The sequence below is a fragment of the Acanthochromis polyacanthus genome, chromosome 2 (assembly GCF_021347895.1).
Source record: "Acanthochromis polyacanthus isolate Apoly-LR-REF ecotype Palm Island chromosome 2, KAUST_Apoly_ChrSc, whole genome shotgun sequence".
In the NCBI taxonomy this organism is placed as follows: Eukaryota; Metazoa; Chordata; class Actinopteri; family Pomacentridae; genus Acanthochromis; species Acanthochromis polyacanthus.
In genome coordinates, this window is record NC_067114.1 from 35,975,280 (window position 1) to 35,992,114 (window position 16,835).

At 39.4% G+C, this 16,835-nt stretch overlaps 1 protein-coding gene across 2 annotated transcripts in view; it reads left to right on the forward strand.

Annotated features, from left to right (window-relative positions):
* The window catches only part of arnt2 (aryl-hydrocarbon receptor nuclear translocator 2), a 61,979-nt gene that overhangs the window by 24,939 nt on the left and 20,205 nt on the right, over positions 1-16,835 (forward strand). For both annotated transcript variants that reach the window (XM_022210396.2, XM_022210397.2), the window contains 7 exons: positions 42-255; positions 994-1,207; positions 5,433-5,535; positions 9,704-9,769; positions 10,020-10,105; positions 14,001-14,077; positions 15,734-15,868. In XM_022210396.2, the coding sequence (XP_022066088.1) occupies positions 42-255; positions 994-1,207; positions 5,433-5,535; positions 9,704-9,769; positions 10,020-10,105; positions 14,001-14,077; positions 15,734-15,868 (895 nt within the window). The remainder of the gene's footprint in view (positions 1-41; positions 256-993; positions 1,208-5,432; positions 5,536-9,703; positions 9,770-10,019; positions 10,106-14,000; positions 14,078-15,733; positions 15,869-16,835) is intronic.

Below are 16,835 nucleotides of genomic sequence, written 5' to 3' on the forward strand. Positions count from 1 at the left end.
CTGTGTCCTCCAAACGTGAACTGTTCTTTTTTCGGTTTCAGAGAGAACCACAGTGAGATCGAGCGACGCCGACGCAACAAAATGACCCAGTACATCACTGAGCTGTCAGATATGGTCCCTACCTGCAGCGCCCTGGCCCGAAAACCTGATAAGCTGACTATCCTGCGTATGGCAGTCTCCCATATGAAATCCATGAGGGGCACTGGAAACACATCCACTGATGGGGCCTATAAGCCCTCCTTTCTCACTGAACAGGTATTGCACTGTCAAAGATCCAGAGCATCATCATAAATGGGATTACGGCAGTTGATCAACAACAAATATCTCAATGTCAAAATGAAAATCAACATTTTGGAAGGGAATATACACAAAATAACAGTGGGTATGATCAGCGGCCTTCTGTTTATTTATAGTGCTAGATGTGAATGGAATATAACAGCTGATAGGTAGAAACTGTTCCTGAACCAACTGATCCTGACTAGACCAGTTTTAGGTCTTATCGTGTCCAAACCAGGCCTTGCTGTCCCATATGAACCAGGGTTTTTTTTAAAGCTTGTTAGTGAGTGTTAAGGAGTAAATTTAGAGCGTGACTTGAGACACCTCCTGAGACAAATCAACCCTGATGTCCACATGTTGCAATTTTTTTTTACAGAGAAAGTAGAATATAATGTATGTGAAACTGTCAAATATTACACAACCTATTTTGTTATTTAATAGGCTTGGTATCTGTCAATTTGCAGCTATGATTTGACTTGTTTTGAGTTGAAAATGATGGCGGTAGAGTGCTCTTTCAGCTGTCCAAGAATTTTAAATATGGCTAATTAGTTAGTGTAATCCAGCATACAGCTAATTATTATAAGGCTACCTTCTACATTTGAGCTGCCTCTTTTACTGTCTATTTGATTTATATATCTCCTGGTTGTATATGTGTGTGTGTTTGCTTATGTTTCCAAGTTGATTTCTGGATGCTCATACCATCTTTTCTCCTTGTAGGAACTGAAGCACCTGATCCTGGAGGCAGCGGATGGCTTCCTGTTTGTGGTTGCTGCCGAGACCGGCCGGGTCATCTACGTGTCCGACTCTGTGACACCGGTGCTGAACCATCCCCAGTCAGAGTGGTTTGGCAGCACTCTGTATGAACAGGTTCACCCCGATGATGTGGACAAGCTGAGGGAACAGCTTAGCACTTCAGAAAACTCAATGACAGGTAAAGAGCTAAGAATCCTTTCCTCGTGTGATAATATGTTGTTTTGCCTGAGTTCCACTCTGCATGCTTCTGTATCCTTCGTTCCACTCTGTTTTCTTCAGTCTCCTCACTTGTGTGGTTCTGCTTTTGGATTTCTCTTTGATTAATGTTGGACTTAGTTTTAGACTGTCAGCTTTTTTCTTTTCATTTTTTTTCCTCACCTGCCTATCTGGCTCCTGTGTCTGTGTTTGGTCCCTGTTCTGACTCCACTCAAACTTTTTTCAAATCTTGTTGAGCCAAATTTTTTGAATAATGAGGGCTTAAAGTCAAAACTGATGTCAGATGTAACTGAAAAAAGCATTTCTTGACATACACTAGTAAGTTTTACGTAAGTTTTCCACTTCAAAATCACCATTTGTAAGAAGGGATTTTTGTTTAACCTGAAGAGTTGAAGATGTCAGCTAGACAATGTTGCATTATTAAATTGCTGGAGATGTATTATGGAGTTTGAAAGACACGTTTACCAGGCAGAGAAGTTCTAGCACAGACAAACCGTAATCTCAGGCCTAGTGGCTATATTGTTCTCTCCTTGGGGAAAGCCACGGTCTGCTTGTCTTTACCCCTATCCCCCCCATACTGTCTGGAAGAGTAATGTAATCCTGGCAACTTTTCTTCAGATAGACAGGCAGAAATTCCGAATTTTTAAGTCCATAAAAATCTATACATGGTTTCACTTCTCTTAAATCTATCTGTGTTTTGACTAGGGATGGGTACCGAGTCCTGGTATTAAAGTAGCACCGTGGTGTACTTTGTAACAGTTCTGCTAATAGTACTTTAAAAAGTGAGTATGACGTTGAGTTGCACATTATTTCTCAGCACCATGAGATATGTGTCTATGATGCGTTCTCGTTTTCCAGACAGAGATCTGTCTGTTGGAGCTGCAGGACAGACAGAAACAGACAGAATTCAGTTTCTCCCAGTTCTGTTGCTCACCTGCAGTAATCAGTAGGAGAGAAATAAACACCCTCAAGTATGATTAAGCTTCACTACAGGTGATACAGAAAACGTTAGTTGTGACAGGAGTAGCCAGTTCTTTCTATACAGGGTACAATATTTTGTTTTGAGGCTCTGAATGCGAAAGCGCCACTTTAATTGTAAAAACATATGACATACTCATAATACTCACTAGAGGGCACCATTGTCTTGTCATCTCTTTCAATGGTGGTCTGCAGACTCTACAAAATCTTAGTGAACCCACTGAGTTTGTATCTCAGTCTGTAAGTCTGCCTATTTGACCCCAGAGGCCCTCTGAACCACACTAACCCACCAGTGTAATGCCCATAACTCAGGAATCTCCATATAAAGATAAAAACACACACAGAAGCATTGCACACATGCCGGAATGTGTGCTGTACCAGCCTTTGAAGACCCTGAGTTTAATTCACTCAAACAAAACCAACATACTTTGTAGGCTCCCTATCTTTGTACTGCTCGGAGGTGAAAGCACACATTTTGGGAGTACACAAGAAATGGCTCCATCACATATCTCATCAAGGAACATTGATGGTGATATATATATATTTTTTTTACAGGATAAACAAAGAAGATAAAATGTGTTACTAACAAAACTGAAAGGGATTCATAGATGTATATTTGGAGAGAGATTTTTAATTTTTTTTAGCTCTCTGTCTTTGTGCTAAGGTTGACTCCAACTCCACTTTCACAAAGCAAGCAAATAAGTGTATTTCCAAAAATGTTGAACTGGAGAGAGGAACATCTATAAACATGTCTCTTGTTTACTTTTGAATGCTTACAATGTTGTTGATCTTGGCAGTAAACTCTGACACTTGCATTCAAAACTAGAATGAAAACAGCTCCCTGCTTCCTGAACGCTCTCATTCAGGTGGACGCTCACTGCGCTCGGCCAGCAGAAGGCGCCTGATCCAACCACTACAACAGGGCCAGTTGATAGCTAGACTCTTCTCCTCTGTGGTTCCCCGATGGTGGAAGGAGTTACCAATCTCTGTTCGATCTGCAGAGCCTCTCTCAGTCTTTAAGAGAAGACTAAAACCCAGCATTTCAGTGAACGCCGTTGCACTTGACAGACTGCACAGCTTGTAGGCACCATAGTCACATTATCACAATCGAACTTGTTTTACGGCACTTCTCTGTGTTGTTTTCTCCTGACTAGATCCTTGCTTATGTTTTATATACTCTGACATGTATGTCGGTTTGGATAAAAGTGTCTGCTAAATGAAATTGTAGGATTGTAGCCTGATATCAGTATCAATCACCAGGACAAAAAATCTGGTCTACGTTGCTTTTGATGTTTGAATGAAGCAACAGGGTTGTGTGCACTCAAGTATTACTGTGTTTGCATAATGCATGGAATTGCTTCAGAGCTTCAGATAAGTCGACTCTCTGTCTCATGCCTTATGGTGGTACAGTCTCCCACATCCTCTGGAATGTGACATGGGAAAAGATGGAAGAATGCCCTTTTAAGCTATCTGTCCTCTTTAGAGTTTTTGTACTGCTTCCAATGTAAGCAAATACCCGTGGAGGATAAACGAATGGTGAAACATCAAAACATCCACATTTTGTATCAGAAAATGGAGGAACAGACAGTGTGTGTCTTACTGCACATTAAGTGTAGAAGAATTAATGGATTGCATAGAGAGCTCCAGTCCTGCTGGAAGTCTTCCTGGTAGAAACACTATGGTTGTAGTACAAGTCATTGTTACTGGTACCGATGTGAGTTGAAGTTTTGTTCATTTGCTTGTGTTTCTTGCTACATGCACAGAAAGGGCCACATATTGAAGAGTTAACTTACGAGTGTTATAAAGTGTGATACTGGTATTGACAAGTAAGGACTAGCATCTTAGACTGAACTGACATTTGCAGCTATGTGTTGCAACTGATGTTCACAGTAACTGTGTGAATGTTTGGTTCGTTCAAGGTCTTGTTTTACTGTTGCGGTTCCTCACAGCAGTGTTGATAGTTCTGAAAACTGAACAAAAGACACAAAAATTGAGGGTAACTCTATGTTCCTTATGGCATTTAGACTTCTTTTAAGTTGGAATATCGTTTCTGCAATTGAGTAATCACCTGACTTATTGGGCCTTCACAGTCATTTTTCTCTGTTCACATCTGTCTCTGCCAGTAAATAGAATTGTTTGAGGAAATTCCTGTACACTTGGACACAGTCTAAAATAGCAGTGTGATGATAAATAAACAATAATATATATAGTAAATTAGACCCATAATGAACTTTTGATGGAGTTAGTTACCTCCGCCAAGGAGGTTATGTGACACCTGGCGTTTGTGTGTCTGTCTGTCTGTCTGTTAGCAAGATAACTCAAAAATGCCTGGGCAGATTCAGATGAAATTTTGAGGGGATGCAGACTATGGTAAGAGGAAGAGCTGATTTAATTTTGGTGGCAATCCGGAAAGGATCCTGGATTCTGGATCACTTTGAATTTTTTAGTATGTTTTAGTATATGGTCCAAAATATGACAAAAACATCATAGGTTTGTATGTCGTCCAACAAATTGGAACAAGGTGTCCAGGTAGCTCAACTGGTTAAGAAGGTGATTTGTAAACAGAACTGTGTCAGAGACGCAGGTTTGATTCCAGCTCATGATCCTTTGCTGCATGGGTTTCCTGTTTTCCTCTCTATCCTTGGCGGAGGTTTGCACTCTCTGAGCGCTTTTCTTGTAAAATTAAAGTACTTTTACATTGAGGATATTACAGTTACATGGATATGGAAGGAGTTACCATGACCCAGATTCTTTTTTATTTGTTAACAATGTACAATGCATGAATATAATCCTGGCATAACCAAAAGGCTACAAGATAAGCTGTTTTTCATTGAAGATAAATGAAATTTTCCAGGAAATTTTTTTTGTTTGTTTTACTAGTCCTAAATACTAATCCGAATTAAGCTTTTCTTAAAAGAGTGCCAGTATACACCTTAAATGAAAGCCCTGGGAATTTCAGAAGTTGTCAGCTGTAAACAGACTTTATTCACCTAGGTCAAAACAAATCATAAATTAGCAGTTACCAGTGCTGCCAGTAATGTCATGTTATTTATTATTGTAGAAAAGGCTAGCCGTAGTGCCTTCTTCAGCAAAATTACATCAGTTACATCTCTTTACTGCAACTTTAGACACTGTTTCTTGTAATTTGATCTTGATGTTATTTTGGGCTAGTGCCACCCTATTGATCTGCTCTCCTTGTATTTCAACAGGGCGAATTCTGGACCTGAAGACAGGAACAGTGAAGAAGGAGGGACAGCAGTCCTCCATGAGGATGTGCATGGGCTCTCGACGCTCTTTTATCTGCCGCATGAGGTGTGTTTGACTAAGTGTGTTCTTGTTTCGGTCCTGTACATCCAGAACTAGCCTAACAGCAATCATGAACAACTATTACATTAGTTTTTGTTCGTGAAGATCAAAGTGCTGTATTACAAAAACCTTTAACACCATCATACCATGCAGCTCCATCTGGGTTAGTTGGAGGAAGCTAAATGGAAGGTCCTGATTGATGTGAAAAGTAGGGCTGAACAATAAAATATAAATCATAAGAATAAACACAGGCTGCACCTCTGAAGGTGTTCTGAAGAGGCCACTACCATAACAGAACGCTACTTCCATGAGGGGATGTACGTAATGTTTAGGTGCTACATTTAAAATCATTCCACGTTTATTCATTATACATTACCTGGAACATTGCCCAGAGCATCACTCTGCCTTTGCACACTTTTGGTAGTGGACAGGAGTCGGAATGAACACTTGGACCAATCAGTCTACGCAGCCCCATATGCAGCAAACTGCTATGCACTGTTATACCTGACACCTTTCAGTCACAGCAGCATTAGGTTTTCAGCAGCTTTTGCTACATTATTGAACTATGCCAGCCAGCCTTGGTTCCCCACAGCCTTGGGCATCCATTACCCTGCTGTCAGTTCACCAATAATAGTTCCTTTGACCACTTTCGGTAGGTACTAACCACTCCATACCTGCCCCACTCAGGACTTGTCATTTTAGAGCTGCTCTAAACCAGTCACTCAGCGATCACACTTTTGCCCTTGTCAGAGTTGTCCAGACTTAACATGCACAGGGTTAATGTTTCCTTGTGATAAAGGGGAGGTGGGGATGTCATCAGTAACATGTTATTGTGAAAGCCTACCAGAAAAATTTAAGCTGAAATAAGTGGACTACTTAGCCAACTAGTACTTACTAGCAGGAATTGGTTCCAGAATAACACATTGTGTTCTATGGATGGTAATTGTTGAGAGTAAGAGTAACTTTGCTTCTGGAAAGAGATGCTGCAGTTGATTTTTTTTTAAATATCTGTTTAAAGCACATTCACAAAACAACATACTCAGCAAGCAGACATGGGCTGATTGTGGCTTGAGGCAATGTGTGTGAGGAACAATTAAGGATACATAGATCACATATAACAACTGTACTAACAGTAAGAAACTACTTGTTGAGGTGTTATTATGGTAGATGGTAGAATTTTGTTGTCTTTTGTTCAAACTCTTTTCGAAGGTGTCTGTACTTTGTCAAAAACATGATAGAGTTCAAATGTGATGGACAGGAAAATTCTTGTTTTATAACACTGGCTTTGAACCTAGACAGCTGTGACAGAGTGCACACACTGCACTCTTTAATGCCACACATTTAAAGTACAAGTGCAGCTATGAGAACAACTTGACCTGTTTTTTAAATTGAGATGTTCATGGACCCATAACCTATTTCACACCACATGACCTCAAGCCATATGGCTTTCTACCCTGATGTAATAGCATTAATATTTTGCCTCTCCTGAGGCTCTTGGTTCAGTGACTGATGTTTCCATAGTTCACGTATAATTAGACTTAGCAGGCTTGCCAGCTACGTATGTTATAGTAATTGTTGCCGTCCGTTGGATCACTGTATCTCTACTCTGCAGCCTCAGACCCTCTGCAAACCCATTGCTAAATTTGTCTCTTTCTTTGTCCTGTTCCATGTCAGCATATGACACAGTTTACCCCACATATTTCTTTTCTCATTGGCTACAAACTACATCAAAGGAGCTTTGACTCCCTCAAGGGCTTGTAAGAGCGTGTGTTTAGTTTAACAAAATAACATACCTTTTTCAAATTTTTGTGATTCTCTGTGGTTGTGCTAGTGTGTAGAAGCATCATGTGCTCTTTTAGGCTTGTTTGCCATGGATCTGTCTAAAAGATGTGAGAGTTGCACGAAAGCCACGGTGTGTTATGTTGTTAGAAATCTGAGGGGTTGACATTTTTTATGTTGCTACTCAGGCTCTGCATAACTCAAACGTTATGCTGCTGGGACAGTCTGAAAGAGACTGCAAGCAAACAGTGAAACACAAGCCCTTCTGTGACACGTACATAAACATCGTAGAAAAGAACATGGCATGATCAGCAGGCTAACATTACAGGGAAGCTATTATTAAAACCAGACTCGCTTATGTAATGTTCAGTCACACAACTAGCCTTTCCACAGAAAAACACCCACTGTGCATTAGCCTTCAGGATACCTCAACTGAAGGCTGTGAGCTATTTGACTCACGGTTACATTCCATATACTGAGCAGGGTTGACTGGAATCAGGCCTCTTTCTGGCTGCAGCACAAAAAGGACAAACAGCGATGAACAAAACTTTGCAAAGTATGGTTACTCACTCATGATTCCGGCAAACTATGGAGAAATCCAAACAGAGAAAGAACTGTTTATAAGGACCTTGTTATTGTCTTGTAACTGTCACCACTACAATACAAACTTGTAATATGAAAATTATTTTACTTAGGAAAAGAGTTGGGCATTGAGAGTTGGTTCCAATTTAGAAGTGGTTCCAAAATTCCAATTCTAAAAGAACCATGAAGAAATTTTGATTTGGATCCAACATTGGATTGGAGCACCCTGATGTGAAACAAACTTCTCAAGATTATCCTATTTAAATGGGACAGCAACATATTTTACTACATTTTTCTTCTTAAAATTTCGTCTTTTGCTGGGATCAGAGTAATCCTGAATTTTTGAATCATTGGTATCCCAAACCTACGAAAACATTTTCAAAAACACACTGAAGTTTGATTATGTTCAGACCAAACTGGATTATATGATGTATTTTTCTCAGAATTCTTTGTTTTTCTTTAGATTTCTCCTAATATCAGATCAGATTGCTTCACTCAAACTAGTAGTCTCTGGAGTGGAACAAATCTTCTCTTGTAGTTAAGTGAGTTAATAGATGGCAGTGAGGTTGCGTATACGTTGTTGTGTAGTGTAGCGCATTTGTTCCTCTTTCCACCACTTTCATACTGCTAAGGTAAGTTTAGTCTTTGCCTTGTGACAGAAGAACTATTTTAAATGAATTAAATCATATTTTACAGAAAAATGCTGAAACAGGGTATCTGTACACTTGTTTACATCTCCTAAAATATAATGCACTAAAAAGGCAACATCTAATGAAGATCCACCAGTATAGTACTTTTTTGAGGCCTCCAGTGTGCTTCTCTACATTTGTTTTCACTGATTATCTACTTCAGCACCTGACATAAGTATGGTATGGAAGGCTACACTATTTAACTCAATATAAATAAATTCACAACTTAAGTCATGCCAGTGCACTTAACAGAGTAAGACTTTGCAAATTATTTTATACAGAGGGTATTAACAAATCCCCACACTTCCCTTTGAGCATGGTGTTTGGCAACACCAGAAAGAAAACAAAACCCTTTTAACAGGAAGAAATCTCCAACAGAAACAGACTCAGGGAGGGCAGCCATCTGTCTTATCCGGTTGGGGTGAGAGACAAGGATAAGGGCAGTAATGAACCTTCTTGCTAGTTCTTAGCAGAACTCTGACTGCAGCATTTTGGAACAGCTGGAGGTTTTTAGTCAATTTCACTTCCAAAACTCACATCAGCTATTCTTGAATTACATAACAATATAACAATCACTGGATTAATTCTACTATTGTATCAGGGTGTAAATTTTGAAAAGCATGAGATAATTACACTATTACTCTATTACACTACTGTGATTAGTAGATACTGGCCAACATCATGAATTTCTTTTAGATGTTATATTCCATGCTGTTTTATTGCTGTTTATTGTATTATTTTATTATATAGTATACATAGGCTAAACAGTGGCGTGGTGGTTAGCACTTCTCGTCTTGCAGCTAGAAGATCCCTGGTTTGTGTCCCAGCCTTCCCGGGGTCTTTCTACATGGAGTTTGCATTTTCTCCCTGTGCTTGTGTGGGTTTCCTCCCACAGTCCAAAAATATGCTGAGGTTAATTGATTATTCTAAATTTGCCCGTAGGTGTGAGTGTGATTGTTTGTTCTGTTTTAAGGTACTGTAGTGTAGTTATTTTCTTTTTTTTTTTTTTACTGTGAGGCACTTTGGTCACCCTTTGGGCTGCTGTAAATGGCTATATAAATAAACTTTGCTTGATTGATTGAATGTAATGTATGCGGTTGTCTTTATTATGTAACTGTTTTTAGGTGCGGCAGTGCTCCTTTGGATCATATCTCCCTAAATCGCCTGTCTAACATGAGGAAGAGATACAGGTACAGGCATTCTTCTCCTACAGTAATTGTGATCCAGTCTGAATTAAAACAGTTTGATTCAGGGTTTCAAAGACCATACACTGACTCTGCTGTGTAGAACGTTTGTAAAACAGTTTTACGTCTACAAGCTCTTACTTGTACAGAAGATAGTCAGTACCATATGTTTGAGGTCTGTATTGTTTTTGAGTTCTTCCATACTGATGTCTGTGTATCTAACATACTGCTACATCTGTGTGTGTTTGATGATCAGGAATGGCCTTGGTCCCTCAAAAGAAGGAGAAGCTCAGTACTCTGTAGTGCATTGTACTGGCTACATCAAAGCCTGGCCCCCTGCAGGTAAGCAATTTCATACACATCATATTTTAGCTCGATTTGCTTATGTACACTCAACAGACACAACATTACAATCCCTTGCTAGTTGTGTGTTGGTCCCCCCTTGGGCCACTAAACAGCTAAGACCCATCAGAGCATGGACACAGGCCTCTGGGACGGTCCTGTGTTGTCTGGGACTCTGACATTGGCAGTGGATGATTTGCGTTCTGTGGGTTGCAGTTTGGTGCCTCTGTTGATCAGATTTGTTTCGGCGCAACCTATAGATGCTCAATCAAATGGGGATTTATGAATTTGGAGATCTGGTCAATGTTTTGGTCTCTTTTGGGTGTTCCGTAGGCGGTTCCTGAGCAGTTTTTATGGTTCGTTGGGCACATTGTCCTGCTTGGCTACTGCCGTCAAGAAGTGGTATTTCCAATGGGAGGTTTAGCTTGATCTGCACAGTTATTAAGTGGATGGTACGTGTCTAAGAAACATTCACATGACTACCAGGATCCAAGGTTTCCAAGCAGAACATTTCATTTCATGAGATGATTATTGTCATTCTTTCACCTGTCAATGTTTATAATGTTGTGTCTGATCAATGTATGTCCATGCTTAACCCACACTGCACTTCCCTGCATGGGTCCCTGCCCAGAATAAGTGTGGTCTGGTATAACGTAAAGCAGCTGTGGACATGAGTTGAGCTCTGGATCAGGAGTTGGATTCAGCCACAAATTCACAACAGCCTGCATGGTTCTGGAGTGACTTTTTTGAAAGTCTGTTCTCTTTTAACATAAAAATTTTCTCCATCCAGCTGATGCTCAGATAAAGCTGCGTGTATTTTATCTTTTCATCGATGTGGAAATTGACAGCTGGAAGGTTTTTGCAGTCTTCTTTTAGCTGATTAATTTCCAAACTAACAGGCCAAAGTGCAACTGTAAAAATACAAAGCTCCCATACTCCTCCTATTCCCTATTCCATCCACACAATTTCATTGTAATTAGAAATCATCCATCCGTTCATTGTCTATACATCGCTTATTCCTCATTTGGGTCACGGGGGGCTGGAGTCTCTCCCAACTGATTTATGGTGAAGACAAATGACACCTTGGACAGGTCACCAATCTATCACAGGGCTACACATAGAGACAAACGGAAAGATCCCAGGCTGGGATAAGAACCAGAGATCTTCTAGCTGTGAGGCGACAGTGCTACCAAACAAGCCACAACGCAGTCCAATTAGAAATCGATCCACAGATATTAATCAAAGCTCTTTTGGTCTGAGTCTAACCATTTCATAGACTTGTCCTCCTGACATGCTGAAACAAAGCCAAGCTAAAAAACTCAGCACCCTAATGACTCAAATCCTGGACAAAAAGCTACACTTTCACTGTCACATTTCTTACCTTTCTTGCTGTTTTGGGTGGTGTTGTGACACCACTGTCAATGAACTCACTTTAGCAGGCAGAAAATTTTAAGCTAAATCAATTTCTTTAGAACCTCTTTGAAGAGTCACGTGGAAAGATATGATGTATCTTATGTGCAGCAAAGCTTCATTGCTGTCTAAAAATTATTGCACCTCAATGAATCAGACTATTTCACTGCGTGACACTTTCCTTCATTACTATGAGCACACACTGTTGTTTGTTATGACTCGATTCTACATTGATTGGGGTCATACATCCTGCTTTTGGAAATAAGTCACAAAAGCACCAAATGTGGATCATTCTGTTCTTGAAAACAGTCTCTAACAAGTGCACTATTTCTTCTTGTTTTAGTAATCTTTGGTTAAAAACAAACAACAGAAACTATATATCAGATTGACATTTTCAGTAGGAACTGGTGGGCTTGGGGCAAACAGTTCAAGAGCAAGTGAGGAAGGCATAAAGTATTGATAAATGGAGCAGTGCATTGTTTATTTTTATTGTTTTGAAGTTGTTGAGAATAAGAAAATCTACATCTATTGTACCTATTTCTGAACCCTGCCCTCAGTGATTTATACAACATCTGTAAGTCTTCTATATGTTAATGTCTGACTAACACCTTATGCTGTTAATCAGTGTAGCTATTTTATGCAGTGGATCTGAGATTATGCAAGATCTCATGCCAGATGCACACGCACACACAAATGCATACAGACAACCGCTGTGCAGTGTTTATAAAGGAAAAGACTGGAATGCGCTGCCTTGATCTCAAACCAGGTGTCTAAATGCTGATGTTAAAGTAAGGTGATGAAACTGAACAACATCAAGCAAACACAGCTAAATTGCCTCTTTGAACTTTGAGGTCACGCTGGAATATTTCCAGGTAGAACACAAACACACATACCCACCACATGTGTTTTCAGTTCATTTACACATGGCTCACTTCCTTGCACTAAAAATACTCCTTTGGAATGTTCTGGACATAATACTGCCGGCAAGGGCCATCAGGCTAGACACACGCACATCGACTCATAAATTGCAGATGGATAACAGACAGACACGAGTTACGAACACAGATATTTTGCACGTTGGGTTCCTGTGTATTTGGTGCTGACTGAAGTGTAAGAAGGAAAGAATGTAGCCAGGAATGAGGATAAAGTGTTACGTGTGGAGAAGCGCTGATGGCAGCTCATCTCTTTGAATTTCATCGTAAACTGTTCTTGTTAACTAGCAGGGAATTTCTGCTCTGTTATTACTACATTTTAAAAGGAACACATATCTGGATGTGATTGTGGGCCATTTTTTTATAATCTCCAGACTCTTCCATGTGATGTTTGTTCAGATGGTATCTTTAAGATTTTCCAGCCTTTGTTTAAGCTATAGATTTTTTGAAGTCATTGTAAGATTGTTAGAAAATGGGTTAAAAACATTTGACAGAATATTTGCATAATGGCATAGATACAAGCAAGTGGTAAGGAAAGCAGTAATGTCAAGGTCACGAGAAGTAGAATACTCAGCTGAATCATTGTAGAAGCCAGAGAGTAACTGTTGTACCAAAGGTGTGAAATGATGTGGCAAAGCAGTGAAGGAAAGCCCTGAGTTTTATGGAGTTGAGGAAAGGAGCTGCAGGTGAACCTCATCAGACAAAAGGGAGGAGGGGAGGAGGGGAGAGGAGCAGGGAGAAAACAAACCAATCTAATCCAAAGCACGAAAAATAGTACAATAATGGTATAAAGTGTAATTTTTTGTTGTTGTACCCTACAGAGTTTTCTTGAAAACAAAATTGTAATTACATTTCAGTGTGAAAAGTGTTTGCTCTTGAAGTGTAATTAATGTTCTATACAGGTGCATCTCTTGTCCTTTGAATATGGAGAACTGTTCAGTAGTTTTCATCAGACATTTCTCACAGTGAAAATCTAATATATTCTAGACTCATTACACATAAACTGAAGTATTTCAAGCTTTTATCGTTTTAACTTTGATGATTACAGCTTACAGCTCATGGACCCCCTCAAAAATGAGTCTCAGAATATTGGAATATTCCATAGTGGGCCACAGACATGAAAATCAGGTCTCTTAGAACTCACACAGTCCTGAGAAGAGTTCTAATCATCTAATTAATTCAAAACACCTGAAAAGAGCCTTAAAATTCTTAGTATGGTTAAAAATACAGTGCTATTAAAATTGTATTGATTTGTCTGTGTGTTTTTCTGGTCTTTATTTCTCTTTGACTGAGTTATTTGTAGTAGCACAGTGGAGCCAGCATTTGTCAAAATATGCTGGCAGCATTTGATGTTGTGTCTGAAATATAACTTGCACACTGGGGAGGCTTAATGGTGAAAAGACAATTTATATGTCATTGTAGAGGAGCGGTGGCAGCCAGTAAATTATCTCTTACTGCCGTGTTCAAGTAACAAATCTATAAACAAATAGGTGTTTACATGTCATGAAAAATTACTTTTTGTTTCATACTTTCTTTGTCTCTCTTTTACTCAGGCATGACTATACCAGAAGAAGACACAGAGGCAGGTCAGACGGGAAAATACTGCCTAGTGGCTATTGGGAGACTGCAGGTATGTGGTAATACAGTAATTTTATCCATTTTGATCAACTGAAGAGATGAGCAAAATATCTCTGAGCGTGTTTGTGTGTACCGGAATCAAGAAATATATTAGCTTTGAATAGCAGATTGAGTTACTGTGTTTTCTCTCTTTTATTTCAAATATGTATTTGCTATTCCGCATGTCTGTCGCATCACAAACATGTCTAACTTGACCAAAATGCTGACCTTGATGCCTAAATAAACTGATACACATATTAAAACAATACCACAACAAAAACCACAAGGTTGCAGCATTGTTGCAAAATTGAAGCACCGACACTGTCTGCTCTCACATTCCCTCACATCTTACCCTCTGTTTTGCGGGAATCAATCTTTATTTACGCGTACTGCAAATTCACATACATATAGCTTTGCCAGTGTGGTTCCTTCTCGCAGCTGATCAAGATGGCCAAAAGATTGCCTGCTCAGAGGGCCTTGCAATTTATTTTGGAAGAGAGGGAAGCTTTTGATGATGATGTAGAGGCAGAGATTTCAGAATGTGAGGATCGTATTTCTGAAAATTCAGGGTCTGACAGTGACTTTGAAGAAGAGGATGAGGTTGAGCATCAGCTAGTTCCAAAATGAAGATGATCACAGGACCAGCCTATCAGCAGCAAGCAGGTGATTAAATTTTGATGTCAAAAATGGTGAAACTGAGTGGTCTTCTTGCCCAAGAAATGAGCCATCGCTGCTGATGTGATAGGGATGTAAGCAGGGCCAACACACATGGCAGTGACTCATGTAGAGGACATCAAGTCTTCTTTTGAGCTTTTCATCCCAGATTCCATCCAGAAAATGATTCTGTATTGAACTAATTTAGAAGGAAGGTGTGTTTTTGGAAAGAGGTGGAAGGAGATTGACCAAAACCATTTACATGCTTACTTTGGGGTTCTTATCCTTGCTGGAGTTTTCAGGTCCAAAGGGAAATCCACAGAATCCCTGTGGGATGCAGAAACTGGCAGAGAATTTTTCATGCAACAATGTCTCTGGAAAATTTCCACATACTTTTAAGGATTTTCCACTTGGATAATCGAGACAGAGAGACAAGCTAGCTGCCATGAGAACAGTGGGGGACAAGGGGGTGACACTGACATGGTTACTGTATGTTTTCAGCTTGTGTTGTGTGCAGTGACCTAAATGGGCTAAATTTCTAATGAAGTTCAAATAAATAAAAATCAGTAGTTATGAACAGCCTTGCTTCATTTGTAAATTTGTTTTTTCCCCACTCATATCTTGATTAAAATTGATTTTCTTTTTGAATTACATTTTATTAAAACACAAACAAGAAACGAGGAGCACTTTAACTCGTAAATATAATCTAACAAAGGTAAAGTACTGATATCAACCATATACAGCCATGGCCATAAGTTTGGACACAGCATGACTTACTATGTCTGTTTTGATGTCTATTACAGAACATAACTAATATTTTTTGACAGCACCAGTTTAATTAGTCAACAAATCAACAAGGGATATAATATTATCAATAAATTCCAACAATTGCCAGTCGTACAGACAACAGTACCTATTTGTGTGAAACACTGACTATTTTCTCCATTTACCCTCCACAATACCTTCTTCATTGTGCCTAAATGCTGCATTTTGAATATTGCTGTGCCTCCCTCAGGTAACCAGCTCTCCAGTTTCCATGGATATGAATGGTCTGTCGGTTCCCACAGAGTTCCTCTCACGTCACAACTCGGATGGTGTCATCACTTTTGTCGACCCGCGCTGCATCAACGTCATTGGTTATCAGCCTCAGGTCAGCCAGGCTAATTAAAGACTTTGTATTGTGAATATCCTTAAAATTTGGAGATATGGATACAAGTGTCATCGACTTGTTTTCAACATCCTAACTTGGACATTCAGCCTCTCATGCCTTTATAGAAGCGGAAGTACTGCAGTTGTATTAACTATGCAAGATGCCTTTATTCTGCCTTTTACTGCAATTGGTCAGTTCTATTGTGCACCCCATGTTTATATTTTCCTTTGTGTTTTACATGAGCTAATTCATTAAAGACACAGAAACCAATCCCTCATCATGAGCAGCCTCAGGTACATCTGAATGTGCAGAGCTCTTGTTATCACACCCATACAGAATTAAAGAAAGTGCTGTTCTAAATTAAACCTAGTTGCAGCAGCCGCACCATCACGTTAATATGACAGTAAGCCAGTTCAACACACTTATGTATACAATGGGACAGCAATGTCAAAGTACAATGAAGCAAAACTACAAATTGAAATGTTGCCTTCTACCACTGTTGTTAAAAATGTGTTGCATTGCTTCACAACTGTGACTTAAGTATTTACAGTCTTATGATTCTTTGATATCTCTGGTTATACAGCTATCTTTGGCTGTCTTGTAAATCTAGAGTATCTATAATATCAACTGAAAAAAATAACACTGATTTGATTAGTTTTGTTGGGGTAGGCAGGCATTTCATTGTCTGTCTGTCTGTAGACAAATTTTGCCACACCGTAAATGTTTAAAGTTTGTGTAGTATGCGTCCCACACTATTTTAGATAAATATCAACATATATTGTGCCTGAAGGTTTTAAAAAATGTGGACAAAAAGGTTTTAATTCTCTAGAGGGATAAACTGCCTGGTTTTCAGTTATTTTTGTATTAATTTTAAATACTTGTTTTCTATTATTGTTGCAATATCCCAGTCATACTATGTTTTCAGATGAGGATATGCAATGGCTCTGCAGTACTTTGCGAAATCAGT